The sequence below is a fragment of the Carcharhinus amblyrhynchos genome, chromosome 22, assembly GCF_965287045.1.
Source record: "Carcharhinus amblyrhynchos chromosome 22, sCarAmb.v2.hapA, whole genome shotgun sequence".
Taxonomy (NCBI): Eukaryota; Metazoa; Chordata; class Chondrichthyes; order Carcharhiniformes; family Carcharhinidae; genus Carcharhinus; species Carcharhinus amblyrhynchos.
The window spans coordinates 34358790-34378253 of NC_137345.1; the positions used below are offsets into that span (position 1 = coordinate 34358790).

Below are 19464 nucleotides of genomic sequence, written 5' to 3' on the forward strand. Positions count from 1 at the left end.
TAGGGATGCACAGTACGAGGGGCCACAGGCTTAGGATGAGGGGGGAGAGGTATAACACGGATATTAGAGGGAGGTTTTTCACACAGAGGGTAGTGGGGGTATGGAATGCTCTGCCAAGCAAGGTGCTGGAGGCAGGCACGCTGGAGTTATTTAAGAATTACTTAGACAGGCACATAAGTGGGTTGGAGATGGGAGGATATAGGAGACTGTTTTAAATAAGGTTCATTAGCATTGGGACATCCCTGGTAATGTATAAGTATGAGGAATGATACTAATGTTTTTCTCTTTTAATCCACAGGTTTTAAGTTGGTCCGCCTTGTTGTCCAACGAGGGGCATACACGCGATGGGTCGTACTAGGGCTGCTCTTGGATGTTCGAGAGTAGCCTAGTGCTTCATGTCATTAGTGTGCGCTTAAACTGGACCAGATGTTGGGCAACATGACAGCTCAGTGACTATCACTGTTTGCTGTGCAGACACGTGGATTTGGGCCAGTGTCTGGGAGTTTGCGCATTCTCCCCGTGCTTGTGTGGGTTTTGTCCGGGTGCTCCGGTTTCCTCCCACACCCCAAAGATGTGCTATTAGGCTGATTGGAGAATAAATTGTCCCTAAATTAGTTTCCCTCAATGTGGAATACCATAATCATAGATAAGCGTCATGGGTGGAGGGGGGTACTGGTAATGTTAAAATGGCGGCACAGGCTCGTTGGGCCGAAGGGCCTGTTTCCCAGGCTGTTTTTGTTCTTTGTACACCCTCCTTTGCTTCTCCCCTATGTACTCCATGAATAGTATGCTTTGACGGTGTAGCATGCAAGAAACAGTACTTTTCAATGTATGCCAATACATGTGACAGTAGAGTCATAGAAATTTGCAACATGGAAACGGGTCCTCTGGCCCACCCTGTCCATGCCACCCTTTTTGTTTTTATTGCTAAGCTGGTCCCAATTGCTCACGTTTGGCCCATATATCCATTTTACCCATGTAACTGTCTAAATGCTTCTTCAAAGACAAACATCTACTCACCTCTGCAACTATGGTAGCTCGTTCCAGACACTCACCACCCTCTGTGTGAAAAAATTGCCCCTCTGCACCCTTTCTCCCTGTCACCTTAAACCTGTGCCTTCTAGTTTCAGACTTCCCAATCTTTGGGAAAAGATGTTGACTGTCATCTATGCCCCCCATAATTTTATAGATCTCTATAAGATCACCCCCTAAGCCTCCTAGACTTCAGAAAAAAAGTCAGGTATCTTTTATAGCTCAAACCATCAAGTCCTGATAGTATCCTAGTAAACCTTTTCTGCATTATTTCTCATTTAATATCCTTTCTATAATGGGATGACCAGAACTGTACACAGTATTCCAGTTGTGGCTTGACGATTATCTTGTACAACTTCAACAAGATGTCCCAACTCCTGTATTCAATGTTCTGACCAGTGAAACCAAGCATGCCAAATGCCTTCTTCACCACCCTGTCCACCTGTGACTCCACTTTCAATGAGTTATGAACCTGTACCCCTAAATCACTTTGTGCTTTAACTCTCCCTGATGCCCTACTATTAACTGAGCAAGTCCTGGTTCGGTCTGCCAAAGTGCAACACCTCACATTTATCTAAATTAAACTCCATCTGCTATTTGTCCACTGGCCCAATTGATCAAGATCGCATTGCAATCCTAGATAATATCCTTCACTGTCCACTATGCCATCAATCTTTAGGAGGCATAGTTAGTAAGTTTGAGATAACATAGAACATTACAGCGCAGTACAGGCCCTTTGGCCTTCGATGTTGCGCCGACCAGTGGAACCAATCTAATGACTCCCTAACCTAAACTATTCCAATATTATCCATATGTCTGTCCAATGACCATTTGAAAGCCCTTAAAGTTGGCGAGTCCACAACTGCTGCAGGCAGGGCATTCCACGCTCTTACTACCCTTTGAGTAAAGAACCTACCTCTGACATCCGTCCTATAATTATCACCCCTCAATTTAAAGCTATGTCCCCTCATGTGAGTCATCACCATCCAAGGAAAAAAGGCTCTCACTGTCCACCCTATCTAATCCCCTGATCATCTTGTATGCCTCGATTAGGTCACCTCTTAACTTTCTTCTCTCTAACGAAAACAACCTCAAGTCCTTCAGCCTTTCCTCAAGACCTTCCCACCGTACCAGGCAACATCCTGGTAAACCTCCTCTGCACCCTTTCCAATGCTTCCACATCTTTCTTATAATGCGGCGACCAGAACTGTACGTAATACTCCAAGTGCGGCCGCACCAGAGTTTTGTACAGTTGCAACATAATCTCACGGCTCCGAAATTCAATCCCTCTACCAATAAAAGCTAACACACCATATGCCTTCTTAACAACCTTATCAGCCTGGGTGCCAACGTTCAGGGATCTATGCACTTGTACACCGAGATCTCTCTGCTCGTTGACACTACTAAGAGTCCTTCCATTAGCCCTATATTCTGTAACCCTGTTACTCTTTCCAAAGTGAATCATCTCTCACTTTTCCACATTAAACTCCATTTGCCGCCACCTTCCAGCCCAGCTCTGCAGGCTTATTTATGTCCCTCTGCAAACTGTAACATCTTTCCTCACTGTCTACAACTCCTCCGACTTTGGTGTCGTCCGCAAATTTACTAATCCATCCTTCTACACCCTCATCTAGGTCATTTATAAAAATGACAAACAGCAGTGGCCCCAAAACAGATCCCTGCGGTAACTGTACACCACTAGTAACTGAAGTCCAGGTTGAATATTTCCCATCAACCACCACCCTCTGTCTTCTATCAGCTAGCCAATTCCTGATCCAAACTGCTAAATCACCCTCAATCCCATGCATCCATATTTTCTGCGGCAGCTTACCATGGGGAACCTTATCAAACGCTTTGCTAAAATCCACATACACCACGTCGACTGCTTTACCCTTATCCACCTGTTTGGTCACCTTCTCAAAGAACTCGTTCGTGAGGCAGGACCTACCCTTCACAAAACCGTGTTGACTATCTCTAATCAAATTATTTCTTTCTAGATGATTATAAATCCTATCTCTTATAATCCTTTCCAAAACTTTGCCCACAACAGAAGTAAGGCTCACCGGTCTATAATTCCCAGTATGGTCTCTACTCCCCTTCTTGAACAAGGGGACAACATTTGCTATCCTCCAGTCTTCCGGCACTGTACCTGTAGCCAATGACGACATAAAGATCAAACCAAAGGCTCTGCAATCTCCTCCCTAGCCTCCCAGAGAATCCTAGGATAAATCCCATCCGGCCCAGGGGACTTATTTATTTTCATACTCTCAAGAAGTGCTAACACCTCCTCCTTATGTACCTCAATCCCATCTAGTCTAAAAGCCTGTATCTCAGTATTCTCCTTGACTACATTGACTTTTTCCTGCGTGACTACTGATGAAAAATATTCAATTAGTGCCCCTTCTATCTCTTCAGGCTCCACGCACAACTTCCCACTACTGTCCCTGACTGGCCCTAATCTTGCCCTAATCATTCTTTTATTCCTGACATACCTATAGAAAGCTTTAGGGTTCTCCTTGATCCTACCTGCCAAAGTCTTCTCATGTCCTCTTCTAGCTCTTCTTAACTCTCTCTTTAGCTCCTTCCTGGCTAATTTGTAACTATGATGTGGAGATGCTGGCGTTGGACTGATGTAAACACAGTAAGAAGTCTGACAACACCAGGTTTAAGTCCAACCAATTTATTTGACTCGTCAGGATTCACCTGACGAAGCGGGGAACCTCGAAAGCTTGTGAGTTTACTGTCAAATAAATTGGTTGGACTTAAACCTGGAGTTGTCAGACTTCTTACTTAATTTGTAACTATCCAATGCCCTAACTGAGCCTTCACATTTCATCTTTACATAAGCCTCCTTCTTCCTCTTCACCAGAGATTCAACTTCCTTAGTACACCATAGTTCCCTCACTCGACCACTACCTCCTTGCCTGACAGGTACATATTTATCAAGGACTCACAGTAGCTGCTCCTTGAACAAGCTCCACGTTTCAGTTGTTCCCAGCCCCTGCAGTTTCCTACTCTAACCTATGTATCCTAAATCTGGCTTAACCACCTCATAATTTCCTTTTCCCCAGCTATAACTTCTGCCCTTTGTTATATACCTATCCCTTTCCATCACTAAGGTAAACGTAACCGAATTGTGGTCACTATCACCAAAGTGCTCACCTACCTCCAAGTCTAACACCTGGTCTGGTTCATTACCCAGTACCAAATCCAATGTGGCCTCACATCTTGTTGGCCTATGTACATACTGTGTCAGGACACCTTCCTGCACACATTGTACAAAAACTGACCCCTCTAACATACTTGAATTATAGCTTTTCCAATCAATATTTGTAAAGTTAAAGTCCCCATAACAACTACCCTGTTACTTTCGCTCCTATCTAGGATCATCTTTGCAATCCTTTCCTCTACATCTCTGGAAATTTTTGGAGGCCTATAAAAAAACTCCCAGCAGGGTGACCTCTCTTTTCCTGTTTCTAATCTCAGCCCATACTACCTCAATAGACGAGTCCACATCAAACGTCCTTTCTGCTACCGTAATACTGTCCTTGACTAACAATGCCACATCTCCACCTCTTTTACCACCTTCTCTGCTCTGACTGAAACATTTGAACCCCGGAACCTGCAACAACCATTCCTGTCCCCGCTCTATCCAAGTCTCCGAAATGGCCACAACATCGAAGTCCCAGGTAATGCCATCAAACTTGGCAATATCTGCAAACTTGCAAGCCATGCCTCCTAAATTCTCATTCATATCATTAATATAAATGACAAATAACATTGGACCCAACACCAATCCCTGAGGCATACCACGGGTCACAGGCCTATAGTTTGAAAAACAACTCTGTACAAACATCTTCTGTCATCAAGCCAATATTGTATCCAGCTGGCTACCTCATCCTGTGTCCAGTGAGATTTAACATTATGCAATAACCTACCTAACATATCTTGTCAAAGGCATTTTTGAACAAATCAAATCAAATCACCAGTTTCACTCTTCAATACTACTGCTGGGATGATGTCCAGACTCGATCACTGCTGTATCTAGTGTCCTTAGTTATTTGTTGTTCTTATGTGCAGTGATTTGAATTGCCTGGAAACTGTCATTTGTGATGGCAAGTACCTCAGGAGGAGACAGATGGATCATCCATTGGCACTTCTGGCTGAAGGTGGCTGCATATGCTTCAGTCTTTGAGAATGAAGAGTCTTTGTTTGTGGAGTCTTTACCATTGCTCAGTTGTTTAATTAGCTACCATCACCCAAGACTGAATTTGGCAAATCTGCAAACCTTTGATTCATTAGTTGTGGGATTGTTCAGCTCTGGCTATCGCATGCTGCTTTTGTTCTTTAACTGTGTTGTAACCACGTTAGCACCTAATTTTTAAGTATGGCTGGTGCTGCTTCTGACTTGATCTCCTACATTCCTCTTTGAATGAGTTTTGGTCTCCTTGCTTGATGATAATGGTAAAGTCATAGAGAGCCTCAAGTTTATACATTGTCGTTGTTTGGACAAGTTTAGAAACTCCAAGGTACACTATGAAGTTAGCCTAGATACCAACTATTTTTGATTTTGGCATTATTGTGATCATAAGGTGGTTCACTCAAGATGTGATTCTTTTGACCCACTAGGAAGCTTTTAACAAATAAACTTTATTTAGCGATATGGTTTAACTATAACAAAAACAATTTGTGTAACTTTTACCAGTGGAAATACTTAAACACACCAAGATATAGTTCTTTATTGTTAACCTATCTCTATTAGTTCCAGTTTAAGCAATATTCCTCATAGCTGTAGACTCCTCTTCAGAAGCAGTTAGCAGATACACATCGGCTTATATGGGTTGCCAGTCCTCAAGCCATTTAACACTTCTGGAGAGAGAGAGATCTATTTTCTAGCAGGTCCTAGACTTCAGTCTCAGAGAGAGAGCCAAATGCAGGCAACTGGGACTAGTTTAGGGATTAAAAAAAAGGGTGGCATGGACAAGTTGGGCCAAAGGGCCTGTTTCCATGCTGTGAACCTCTTTGACTCGATGAGAGAGAGAATAACTGCTATTCCTTGCAAATCCAAAGAGAAAGTGCCTGCTTTTTTTCATCTGTCAGCCTAACTCCTCACATTAGCACATGATACTTTCTTGTCAATCAACCTAATTAAATATCACTTTGAAACCCCAGGGGACCACCCAAACAACAAAACTACATTAACTTATTAAATCAAACACCTCAATAACTAGTAGCTATTATTCTTCTGTATTCTCAACAGGTGGGCTGCCTGAATCAGACAAAGCAGTACCATTTAAACAGAGAGGAATCTTAACATAATCTTCACAAGAAACATGCCACAAAATAGTTTTCTTAAAGGCACAATGTCATCACACAGCTGAATACACTTCTACTGCTAAACAAATGTTCACCAGGCTGATTCCTGGGATGGCATGACCGTCATATAAGGAGAGACTAAATTGATTAGGATTCTATTCATTGGAATTTAGAAGAGTGAGAGGGGACTAGCGGATTTTCACAGTAATTTCATTGTAGTGTTAATGTAAACCTATTTGTGGCACTAATAAATAAGTAATAAATAAAATTCTATGACGATTAGACAGGGTAGATTCAAAGAAATGTTCCGATGATAGGGGAGTCCAGAACTTGGGGTCATAATTTGAGGATACGGGGTAAACCTTTTAGGACTGAGATGAAGAGAAATTTCTTCACCCAGAGCGTGGTGAATGTGTAGAATTCACTATCACAGAAAGTAGTTGAGTCCAAAATGTGGGATTTTAAGAAGGAGTTAGATATAGCTCTTGGGGCTCAAGAGTTCAAGGGATATGGGGGCTTAGGCAGGATCAGGTTATTGAATTTGATGATCGGCCATGGCAGAGTGGGCTCAAGAGACCGAATGGCCTGTGCCTCCTTTTTTAATGTACATTTCTATGAAATGGCCCACAGTTTTGAAGTATTAGGTCTGTTCTGAATCTCTTTTATTTAACACAGTGGCAGTGACACACATAGTGAAGGCTATCCTCTATGTGGAAACCGATGTGTCTGAGACTGTCATGATTGGTGAGGATGAGGTCAAGTAGATTATTCCCTTTGTTTCGTACTTTAACACCTGCTGGAGGCCCTCTCTGGCAAGTATTTTCTTCAGGACTTGGGCAGCGTGGTGTCTTTAAAGGTCACCTCTGATTAACCTTTTGGTTTTTGACACCAAATGCTCTCATATGTATGTTTTAGTTATCTGTTATTGTTCCTCTGATTGTATACAATCCAGAATCCTACTTATTCTTTCCTGTTGCCAAACATGATCTAGTTGCTATTATCCCCAAATTCCCTTCTTCTGTTATGTCCTTTAAAACAATGCAATTTAACTTTTCCAATCTTGCAACTTTAATTCATGTAGTAACATTTGTCACTGGTCCGCCAAGCTTCGTGGTTGCATCGGCCTCTTTCTACTTGCATTCCTTCTCAAGTTAGTATTATTTGAAAGAAATCATAGAAACCCTACAGTGCAGAAAAAGGCCATCTAACCCATCTAGTCTGCACTGACCACAATCCCACCCAGGCACTACCCCCGTACCCCTACTCAGAGTAGTTTGGAGAGATTTGCTTATCCACCTTTCAGATTAATTCAGTACATTGTAACCAGTAACAGACTTGTAACTGGTCTCCGAGGGATATACTAGTTACCTTTATTCATGCTTCAATTCTATGTACAACTGCCCTTTGCTTCCTTTATTCCAAATAATTTTTGGTCCATTTCTGAAGCCAGTCAGCCTTGCTGATCAGTCACATTTTGTGACACTTACACAGATTTTATTTTACCTTCATTGAATGCTTTGGGGAACTAAACAAATTTTTATGAGAATGCTGTCTCGATCTGATTAATTGTGTACTACTAACATCAGGAAAATCTCATTTATTCATCCTGTCATGGACTCCCGTCTGGTCTTTGCATGTTAAGATAGAATAGTACAAGTTTTTCATACTGTGCTAAATGCCTGCTCTAACTTCCTGTTCCTCTTTTGCTGAACCTCAGCGGAAAAAAAACCTGAGCAGGTACAACATTAATTTGCAAATGCATTCAAGAATGACTGCAGACTAATAAAGATAATGTAGTATTTCAAAAGCTAAAGTAATCAACTTATAATTCCTCTGTTAAATCCTTAATAGAGGAAAAAATCCACTGATTTTGACTGATTTACTTTGTGCATGATCAGCATTTTTTAATTACTCATTACTTTGAAATATGGTGCAACACTGCAAGTGCAATGACTTAATTTTTTTCTCTCATTTACTATTTGAATAGCAGGCCAGTAAAATGCAATATTGGTATTAATATGAATATTCATAATGTGGTTAAAATGCAGTACTGGCAATAACTAAATTTATAACAAGCTACGCTGGATTTCTCTGTCTTTCTCTCTCTCTCTCCTTCCTTTGCTTGACTACTTACTTGACAATTCCACTTGTGCACACAAGCTTATCACTCTTCATTTAGGTCCTCACTCTGCTTCTCTATTTCTGCTATTTGAATTCAGCCCTTAATATTGGGTGGGGTGGAGGGGCGGGAGGACTGTGAACGACAGGAAACCAAATCCGTTTGTTAGGAGGACCGGAAAATCAAGCATGTGCCGGGCCATCTCCTCCACAGCATAACATGGGGGGGGGGGGGGGGGGGGGGCGGGGGTGCACAGAAAATGCCACCTATTGTTAAATTTCCTGAAATATGCTTGATTTCTCTGCATTTTGTCTCCCTCTATCTCTTTGACAAATATCCTAGCATTTGCCTTCAAATCTTGTTGCCATCTATCCACTGCATTTATTACACATTTCTAATTAGCCATTGCAAAGGTGAAGATAAGTCATCTTGGGTATATCTGAGTGTCTTTCAGAAGGCAGTTAAGAATTGACTACATTGCTTTGGTCAGGAGTCACATATCATAGAATCATAGAGTCCCTACAGTGCAGAAGGAGGTCATTCAACCCATTGATAATAATTCCACCCAGACCCTATCATCACCCTGCATATTTACTCTGTTAATCACCCTGACACTAAGGGGCAATTTAGCATGGCCAATCCACCTAACCCACATTTCTTTGGAGATTGGGAGGAAACCCAAGCACCTGGAGGAAACCCATGCAGACACCCCACTGGGAGAATGTGAAAACTCCACTCAGTCATCCGCAATCAGAATTGAATCTGGGACTTTGTGAGGCAGCAGTGCTAACCACTGTGTTACCGTGCCGCCCATGTGGGCCAGACCAGGTTAGGACAGCACATTTCCTTCCCAAAGGCCATTAGTAAACTGGGTGGGTTTTTAATGACACTGGTAGTTTAGTGGTCACCATTAGTGTACTATCTTTTTATCCCTGATTATTTAATTTAAATTTAATTGAATTTAGGTTCTCCAGTTCTTTCAGTATGGAAGTAAAAGCAACTTGCATTTTTAAATCCTGTCTCATTCTTCTGATACCTAGCAGAACACTAACCTATGACTGTTCATTGGTATGATTTTAAAGTTCAGTGCTCCAGTCTGTGAACATATCACTATGATAGCACAACTAAAGCAACATTTCCAGCTGTGACCTCTACACTAATCCTATCCAACAAAATAATACTCAACTGTCTGTGCATAACATCCATTGTACTGCATAATCCAGACATCTCACAAACTGCTAATCAAATTTACAGGACAATTTCTATTAAAAATAGGTTAGAAATTCATGTGGTTGAATTATTATGAATCTTAATAAAGGAAACTATAAGGATATGAGGTAGGAGATGGCTTTGATAGATTGGGGAGTATTATTTAAAGGGATGGGAGTGGATAGACAATGGCAAAGCATGGGGGAACTGCAGCAACTGTTTATTCCTGTCTGGCACAAAAGGTGAATGCGTAAGAGGGCCAATCTATGGTTTACAAAGGAAATTAGAGAGTATTTGATCTAAGAAAGAAGCATACAGATTGGCCAAGAAAAATAATAGGTCTGAGGATAGGAAGGAGTCCTGTACGAAAGTAAGCTTGTAGGGAACATAAAGACTGACACTAAGAGTTTCTATAGATACGTGAAGAGAAGGAGGTTGGTGAAGACAAATGTAGGCCCCGTACAGACAGAAATGGGAGAATGAATAATAGGGGACAAAGAAATGGCTGAGCAACTGAATACATACTTTGGTTCTGCCTTCACAAAAGAGAACACAAATCAGATGCCAGAAATGTTGGAGATTGCAAGATTTAGTGAAAGGAAAAAACTGAGGGTAATCAACGTTATAGAGAAATGGTACTGGGAAAGTTGATGGGATTGAAGGCAGATAAATCCCCATTGATTAGCCCACTCACCCAGCCTGTTCAGATCATTCTGAAGGACCTCTGCATCCTCATCAGTTCACCCTCCCACCCAACTTGGTATCATCTGCACACTTTGAGATGTTACATTTTGTTCCCTCATCCTTAAATCATTAATATATATTGTGAATAGGTGGGGTCTCGACACCGATCCCTGATAATCTACATCCCAGACTACTTAAGGAAGTGGCTTTAGAAATAGTGGATGCATTGGTAGTCATCTTTCAGGATTCTGTAGACTCTGGAACAATTGCTGCAGATTGTAGGGTAGCGAATGTCACTCCAATATTCAGAAATGGAGGTAAAGAGAAAACAGAGAATGTCGACCAGTAAGCTTAACATCAGCAGTGGGGAAAATTCTCCAATCCATTATCAAGGACTTTATACTAGAGCATTTAGAAAGAGGTGGCAGGATCAGACGTAGTCAAATTTATGAAGGGGATCTCATGCTTGACAAATCTGTTGGAATTCTTTAAAGATGTAACGAGTAGAGTTGACAAGGGGCAATCAGTAGATGTAATATATTTGGACTTTCAGAAAGGTTTGACAAAATCCCACAGAAGAAATGATTGTGCAAGATTAAAGCGTGTGGGATTGGAGGAAATGTATTGAGATGGATAGAAAACTGGTTGGCAGAGAGGAAACAGAGTAGGAATTAATGGGTCCTTTTGAAATTGGCGGGAGTAACTAGTGGGGTGCCACAGGGATCAGTGCTGATTGGGTGAAAGGTTGGGTGAGTGGGCAAATCAATAGCAGATGCAGTGTAATTTGGATATGTGTGAGGCTATTCACTTCGGAAGCAAAAAAAAGAAGGCAGATTACTACCTGAATGGCTGTAAATTGGGAGAGGGGACTGTGCACCAGTCACTGAAGGTAAGCATGCAGGCGGTAAAGAAGGCAAATGGCATGTTGGCCTTCATTGCGAGAGGTTTTGGGTACAGGAGCAAGGTTGTGTTGTTGCAACTGTACAAGCCTTGGTGAGGCCATATCTAGAAAATTGTGTGCGGTTTTGGTCTCCTTTTCTGAGGAAGGACGTTTTGCTCTCGAAGTAGCGCAGAGAAGGTTTACCAGGCTAATTCTGCGAGTGGCAGGAGAGATTGACTAGGTTAAGGATTATTTTCACTGGAGTTCCGAGATGCAGGGAAGATGTTCCTGGGCAAGATGGAGATCCTTTCTTTATAATAGGATGTTGTTGCAGACCACTTTTTATTTAACACATGAAAGGAATGCCCTCTTGATCATTTATGATGTTGTGAAATCAAAAGTTAGGATTAAAGCATAATCAAGTGAAGACAGATGTTTGCAAGCAGGAAGACTTCCCAATTGATTAACCTGGCTGGTGAGGTAGGGGATGGAATTTAATATTATCTTGTCTTTTCTTTTGGCCATTAAATCAGAGTTGACTTCTTTGGTTTGAAATATTATCAACAAGTAAATTACCCTTAAATAGGTGTACCCTTGAACCCTAGGAATTAGCCTGGACAGGAATACACAACTTTTTCAAGTGTCTGTTCAGTGTAATTTCCTAGCAATGGCAGAGTGAGTATCAAAAAACTTCCTGTTGTATTTCTGTAGGCAGTATGAGAAAGTATGATACAAACAAAACTATAGAAATTAAGAATATTTTTTGAAAAAGTGATGAATTATTATGTATTCTGAGTCATTGGTTCATTTTTTTCTCGGAAATGTGTACTTGAAACATTGTTAACATAAGTTAAAAGACAAGGAGAGCACTGAATATGAAGTACTGTCTCAAATTATAAATATTGGTCCAGATCTTCTGGTTTCTGGATTGACAAAGATCGGATATATGACCCAGTGTGTTTTGGAAGCCCCACCACTATAATCTATAGGCATTGCCCAAGAAGTTTGAATGTCTGGTGGATAATTCTCTATCTCCCTGGGACCCTTCAAAAAGCTCTCAAGCTCTGAGTTAGTTGGATTCCTGACTTTGATTCTGTCTTTCCCTAGCAAAACTGGAGTCAGTGGCAATTGACGAGAAAACTCTCTGCTGGTTAGACTCATACCTGGCACAAAGAAAGATGGTTGTAGTGATTGGAGGTTAAGAATCTCAGCCCCAGGAGATCACACAAGAATTTTTGGCCCAGCCATCCTCAGCTGCTTCATCAATGACCTTCCTTCCATCATAAGTGGGGATGTTTATTGATGACTGCATGCTGTTCAGCACCTTTCACAACTTACCAGAAACTGAAGCAGTCCATGAACAAATGCAACAAACCTGGACCATATACAGGTTTGAAATGACAAGTAGCAAGTAACTTCTGTGCCTCACAAGTGTCAGGTAATGACCATCTCTAACAAGAGAGGATCTAACCATCACTCCTTGACATTCAATGGCATGACCATTACTGAATCCCCTACCATATATCCTGGGGTTTCCAAAGACCAGAAACTGAAGTGGACTAGTCATATAAATAGTGCAGCTACCAGACCTGCAATATGTAATTCCACTTTTGATGCCCCAAAGCCTATCCGCCAACTTTCCACAAAACATTTACTCCATCTACCATTTGCTCCGTCCGAGCAGCGGCAACCGTGTGTACCATCCACAAGATACACTACAAGAACTTACCAAGGTTCCTTTGGCAAAACCTTCCAAGCTAATGACCACTACAATCTAGGAGGATAAGAGCAGCAGACACTTGGGAATAGAACCACCTGGAAGTTCCCCCTCCAAATCATTCACCATTCTGATGTGGAAATACATCACCATTTCTTAACTATCACTGGGTCAAAATCTTGCTGGAGTTCTTTGAAGACATAACCAGCATTGTAGGTGTACCTACACCTCAGGGGTTGCAGCAGTTCAAAAGGCAGCTTACCAGCATTTTCTGAAGGGCAACTAGGGATAGGCAATAAATGTTTGTCTAGCCAGCAACACCCACATGCTATAAGATGAACAAAAATTGTTACCTGAATAGTAACCTATGAGCTGGAATTTCACCTCCCCACCTGCCATGGAAATTGGAGTAGGTGAGGAGTGAACAATGGGAAGACCCCTTGACCTCGGGCAGGATTTTATGGTTTCAGGATGAGTGAGGTCATAAAGTCTTGCCCAGGAACTGCAATTGATCGTCATAAAATCCTTAGTGTAGAAGGAGGTCATTTGGCCCATCTAGTCTGCACTGACTCTCCAACAAGAGCATCTTACCTAGGCCTTATCCCCTTAACCCTACATATGTATCCAGTTAATTCACTAACCTACACACCTTGAGATACTAAAGGGCAATTTAGCATAGCCAATCCATCTAACAGCACATCTTTGGACTGTAGGTGGAAATTGGAGCATTTGGAGCAAGCACACGCAGATGCAGGGAGAACATGCAAAGTCACCCAGGGAATTGAACCCAGGTCCCTGGCACTATGAGCAGCAGTGCTTGTTAGATAATGTTAGATAAAATCCTCGTCTAACTCCTGGGTAAATATGCAACCCTCCCATTCGACTGCCTAACTACCCTAGACCAAACTACTCAGCTGCCACCCTAGCCAACTGCCAATCTATTCCCCTGACCTACATACCTCATCCACCAACCCATTTACTCACCTACCCATCGACACATTGAGAAGCTTGGTGATCTTTAAACAGTTACTAGAAAATGGCAGTTAATGCAGTAAACAGGGAGCATGCTGTCTGCACAGATTCTCTTTGATGCTCTCCTGCACTGAGGGAGTTGTGTAGGATTCTCCCATTGGAAGTTTAGACAGAAAGATTGCATGCAGGTAAAAGGGTGATTTTCTGCTTAATCAGTGTTGGATAAGGGGTTCTAACGTTGACTGTAAGATTTGGACGGTTGTGTAGAGAAATTCATGATTAAGTGTCGTTTTTATTTACCATGTGGCTATTGTTTGAAATCTGAAATTTTGAATGGAACTGTGTGAACTTATGAAGTTGAATTGATATTGATGCTGCAGAGGAACTTCTGATCATGCAAGATGCTGATGTAATATTTTCAATTATGCAGCAGATTTGGTTGAAAATGTTTTCTCTTTAATTTGTCAGATTTATTCTAAATTATAAAATCTTGCTTCTAGAAATTATTCATGTAAAGACCCTTAACTGAAAAAATTATAGGCGTAACTCTGGTTGGCTGTGTCCATTATTATGTTGATTGCAGTCTGTTGATATTTACTGCAAGATCTCTTTTCTCAATACAGGTTTATAGGACAAACCAGTGTGCTGGGGAGTTTGTCATCACATTTCCCAGAGCCTATCACAGTGGCTTTAACCAGGGCTTCAACTTTGCAGAAGCTGTAAATTTCTGCACAATGGACTGGGTAAGTGTGCTCTTTCGGTATATGTATGGAGAAATACAGAGTAACACTTTCTGAAGCTTCATATAGAAAGAAAAGGTAATTTATAGTTTAAAATCTTGATTAATAACTGAATGAATTTGTTACTAGATCAAGGAGATATATTAATGCATTAAAATGAGAAGTTGTAATGTTTTGGAGTCCCCTGATGTTAACATTGAAAATGCATATCACCTCATAGCCCAAAAACTTTGCTCACACGTTTTACACTTGCCAACCCTGCTCTGAAATGTATTTTCAAATTACTGTTTGAAAGATATGTCCTGTTGAGTGTGTTTGTCTTATAGCTGCCAATGGGCCGACAGTGTGTAGAACATTATCGTCTCCTGAATCGTTATTGTGTTTTTTCTCACGATGAGATGATTTGTAAGATGGCATCCAAGTGGAAGGATCTAGATGTAGTTTTGGCATCTGCTGTTTATAAGGATATGATCATTATGATTGAGGAGGAGAAGAAATTACGGGAGGCTGTTTGCAAAATGGTAAGTGCTACAGAAAATAAGTAATTATGAAACAAAAGGTCATTTTGTTAATACTTGCAATCAGGATGACTGTTTACCTTCACCTCAATATATGTCTGCTCCTGTTCCATCTCCAGTCTCCATGCGGTTGAACTCTGTATCTGTCACCTACAAGCTCAACATGGCCCTTGCTCTGCCATGAAGCACATGCACTGACCATAAAGACCATCTGCTTTGTGTATCCTATCATTCAAACTCACACCCTCACTAACTTATCCTATTTGCCCTGTGTATTAAATATAAAATTATTTTGCTTTCTCTTTAGAGTCTCACCCCAATATGAAATTTAAATTTTATTTTATGCCCTCTCAAACAAGAAAATGAGAAATAAAAGCAAGATTAGGCCATTCAACCCCTTGATCCTGCTCTACATATAGAACCATTGGAGAAAGTGCAAGAAAGGTTTACAAGAATGATACCTGAACTGTGGTCTGGATTTTCACTAACAATACAGGAAGTTTGAATCAGGAAATTTCTTGACCTGGTAAACCCAGTTCGCTTAAAAGGACTCTGTCCACCATATTTCATTCTGGGGAATTGGGGATGGGATGGAGGTAGTTGTGTGGTCTCTGGAGTCAGCTGACTGCTTAGGTAGGCTTGTTAGAGGACCTCTCCCATTTCACTGGGACATGTGGCTCCTCGAGTCTACCTCATCAATCAGTAAGATCATGGCTGATCTGATAATGGCCTTAACTCCATTTTCCTGCCTATCTCCCATTGTGGGATTTTTGTCAATCAAAAATCTGTACAACTAAGCCTTGATCATATTCAATCATTCAGCCTCTACTGTTCTCTGGGTAGAGAAGTCCAAACACTATCAACCTCAGCGAAGAAATTCTTCCTGATTTCCATCTTAGACGGGGGAATCCTCTTAAATGTGCCGTAATTCTAGATATTCCCCTTGGAGGTATCCTCTTGGATTAACCTGACAAGCCACCTCAGATTCTTACATATTTCAATAAGATTACCTCTCATTTTTCTAAACTCCAATAGCTATAGCCTTCTCAATTTTTCCTCATAAGTTAGCCTAGTGAACCTGAATTTTTCCAATCTAAATATGTCCCTGATTATATAAAGTTTAGAAAGTTTATTTGTTAGTGTCATAAGTAGGCTTACATTAACACTACAGTGAAGTTACTGTGAAAATCCCCGAGTCGTCACACTCCAGTTGGTGCCTGTTTGGGTACAGTAAAGGAGAATTTAGCATGGCTAACGCAACTAACCAGCGCATCTTTCCGACTGTGGGTGGAAATTGGAGCACACGGAGGAAACCCATGCAGACATGGAGAGTTTACAGATTCTGCACAGATACTGACCCAAGCTGGGAATCAAACTTAAGTCCATGGCGCTGAGAGGCAGCAGTACCAACTGCTGTGCCATCATGCCGCTCTGTAGGGAGGGCATTTAGGTAAATGCTGGTCTAGCTAGCAACAACCATATCCTGTGAATAAATAAGAAAAGTAACTTAAGCTGTACGGAGTACTCTAACTGTGGCCTCACCGTTGCACTGTGCGGTTTAAGAAAGACTTTATTACTAATGTGCTCCACCCTACTTTAATAAATCTTTGTAACCTCCTCATAACTTGGTTTATTACCTATCTTCATGCCATCAGCAAATTTGCTGCAATACAATCAAGTCCTTCATCCAAATCATTAATAACGATTGTAAGACAGCACCTAATGCTAAGGCATTTCACTGGTTACAGTGACTCTGTTTCTTGTTAGTCCTGTATCCATATCACTCCAACACATATGCTGTTGTATAGTTACCTTTTATATGATGCCTTTTCAGGTGTCTTTTGGAAATCCAAATGCATTATATTTACTCATTCCCCTTTGTCATCTCTGTTTATTACATCCTCAGAGAAGTGATAAATTTGTCAAAACACAATTTCTCTTTCACAAAATTGACTCTGCCTCATTGCATTATGATTTTCTAAACTTCCTGCTTCGGAATAAGGTCTATGAGCTGATGGCACAAATACAGACAGATGGGTATGTTCAGGGACTGTGGGGTGGGGCTGGGGCAAAGGGCATGGCTGTGGTGGAGCGTGGGCCTGGAGAGTGAGGGCGGGACGGGGCTGGGGCCTGCCCTGTGGCCTGCTCTGACCGGGTGACCTGCACTGAGATAGTCAGCATGCGTTGACCAACATGGGGTGGCGGTGAAGGATGAACATCAGCAGCACCTGATGCAGTCATGGAGTAACAAATCGGGAGGGAGCAAAAGTTCCAATTCCCAATGTGTAAATAGTAGTTGCAATCTCCAGCAGCATATTTTGATAGTAGTAGAGACAGTCGAGGGTACAATTGTGTCTTTTAAACAGCATTTAGACAGTTACATGGGTAAGATGAGTATAGAAGGAAGTAGGCCAAACACAGGCAATTGGGAGTAGCTTAATGGTAAAAACTGGGCAGCGTGAATAAGTTGGACGAATGGGCCTGTTTCCATGCTGTAAACCTCTATTGTTCTATGATTTGGTGTGACTACTGAAACTTGGCTGCAGGAGTACTGGGCCTGGGAGTTGAATATCCAAGGGTACTCAGTATTCCAAAAGGATAGACAGGATGGAACAGGAGGTGGAGTTGCTTTCTTGGTTAAAGATAACATGAAGAAATGATATTGGCACTAAGGGGCAACATGTTGAATCGATCTGGGTGAAAATAAAAAAGAAAGGAGAAAACACCGTAGTGGGAGAAATTTATAGGCCCCCAAACAATATCTCCAAATTGGGGCATAGTATAAACCAAAAAATAATGAGGGCTTGTAAGAAGGACATCGCAGTAATCATGGGTGATTTTAACATGCATTTTGACTGGATTAAACAAATTGGCAAAGATAGCCTTGAGGGAGATTTCATAGAGTGGATGAGGGATTGTGTTATGGAAGCAATCAGATCAAGGAGTAGGTTATTTTAGTTTAGTATTATAAATGAAAAATGGTTGATAAATAGTCTTGTTAATGATCTTCTTGGAAAGAATAATCACAGCGTGCTAGAATTTCAGATTCAGATTGTGCGAGAACAGACAGAATGCAACACTTTTAGCATTGGGCAGAGGTCATTATTTCGGCCTGAGGAAAGAGTTGGTAGCAGAAGGAGGTGGCAACAGAAGTAGTAGGTGCATTGGCTGTGATACTTCAAAATCCCTTGGATTCTGATAAGATCTTGGTGAATTTGAAATACGCTAACGTGACATCCCTATTCAAAAAGGGAGGGAGGCAAAAAGTAGGAAAGTATAGGCCCGTTAGCCTGACCTCTGTGGTGGGCAAGTTGCTGGAATCAATCATTGAAGAGGAGACAATTGGTGCAATTGGAAAGTCAAAGCTCAATCCACCATTGTCAGCATGGTTTTATAAAGGGAAAGTCATGCTTGACAAACTTGCTTGAGTTCTTTGAGGACGTAGCCAGCAAGGTAGAGAGTGGGGAGCCTATGGATGTGGTATGTCTAGACTTCCAGAAGGTGCTTGACAAGGTGCCGCATAAAAGACTGACCCAGAAGGTGAGATTACTGGGGATTGGGGGTAAAGCACTAGATTGGATTGAGGATTGGCTGACTGACAGAAAGCAAAGGTCGGGACAAATGGGTCCTCTAGCTGGTGAAATGTAACTAGTGGGGTGCTGCAGGGGTCAGTCCTCCGACCTCAATCTATATAACTGATCAGCAAGCAGGGTTAGAGTGTAACATATCAAAATATGCGCTTGGTACTAAACTAGGTGGTAAAGCAGGCAGTGAAAAAAAATGTAAAGACTTTACAGATGGATATAGATAGGTGAGGAGAATGGGCCAAAATTTGGCAGATGGCGTTTAATGTGGATAAGTGTGCGGTTATCCATTTTGGCAGATAAAATAGAAATGCAAATTATTGCCTAAGTGGAAAGTAGATTTAAAATGTGTCCAGGCAGAGGGATCTGGGTGTCTTTGATTATGATTTGCAGAAAGTCGGTATGAGGGCCCAGCATGTAATAAAAAAGGCAAATTGGATTTTGGCATTTATTGCAAAAGGACTGGAGCATAAAAGTAGAGCAGTACTTTGCAATTGTGTAAGTTGTTGGTGAAACCACACCTGTTGTATTGAGTCCAGTTTTGATCTCCTTATTTGAGGAAGGAAGTGACGGCATTTGAGGAAGGAAGTGACAGCATTGGAGGCAGTTCAGAGGAGGTTCACCAAATTGATTCTTGGGATTAAAGGGTCGATGTATAAGGAGAGATTAAACAGTTTGGACTCATACTCACTG

General features: G+C 41.5%; 1 protein-coding gene across 1 annotated transcript in view; it reads left to right on the forward strand.

The window, feature by feature from the left end:
- LOC145356777 (lysine-specific demethylase 5B-like) overlaps nt 1-19464 on the forward strand; it is a 340420-nt gene that overhangs the window by 139675 nt on the left and 181281 nt on the right. Inside the window, exons 13-14 of the mRNA XM_080209644.1 lie at nt 14553-14672; nt 14996-15190. Of these exons, the coding sequence (XP_080065770.1) occupies nt 14553-14672; nt 14996-15190 (315 nt within the window). The remainder of the gene's footprint in view (nt 1-14552; nt 14673-14995; nt 15191-19464) is intronic.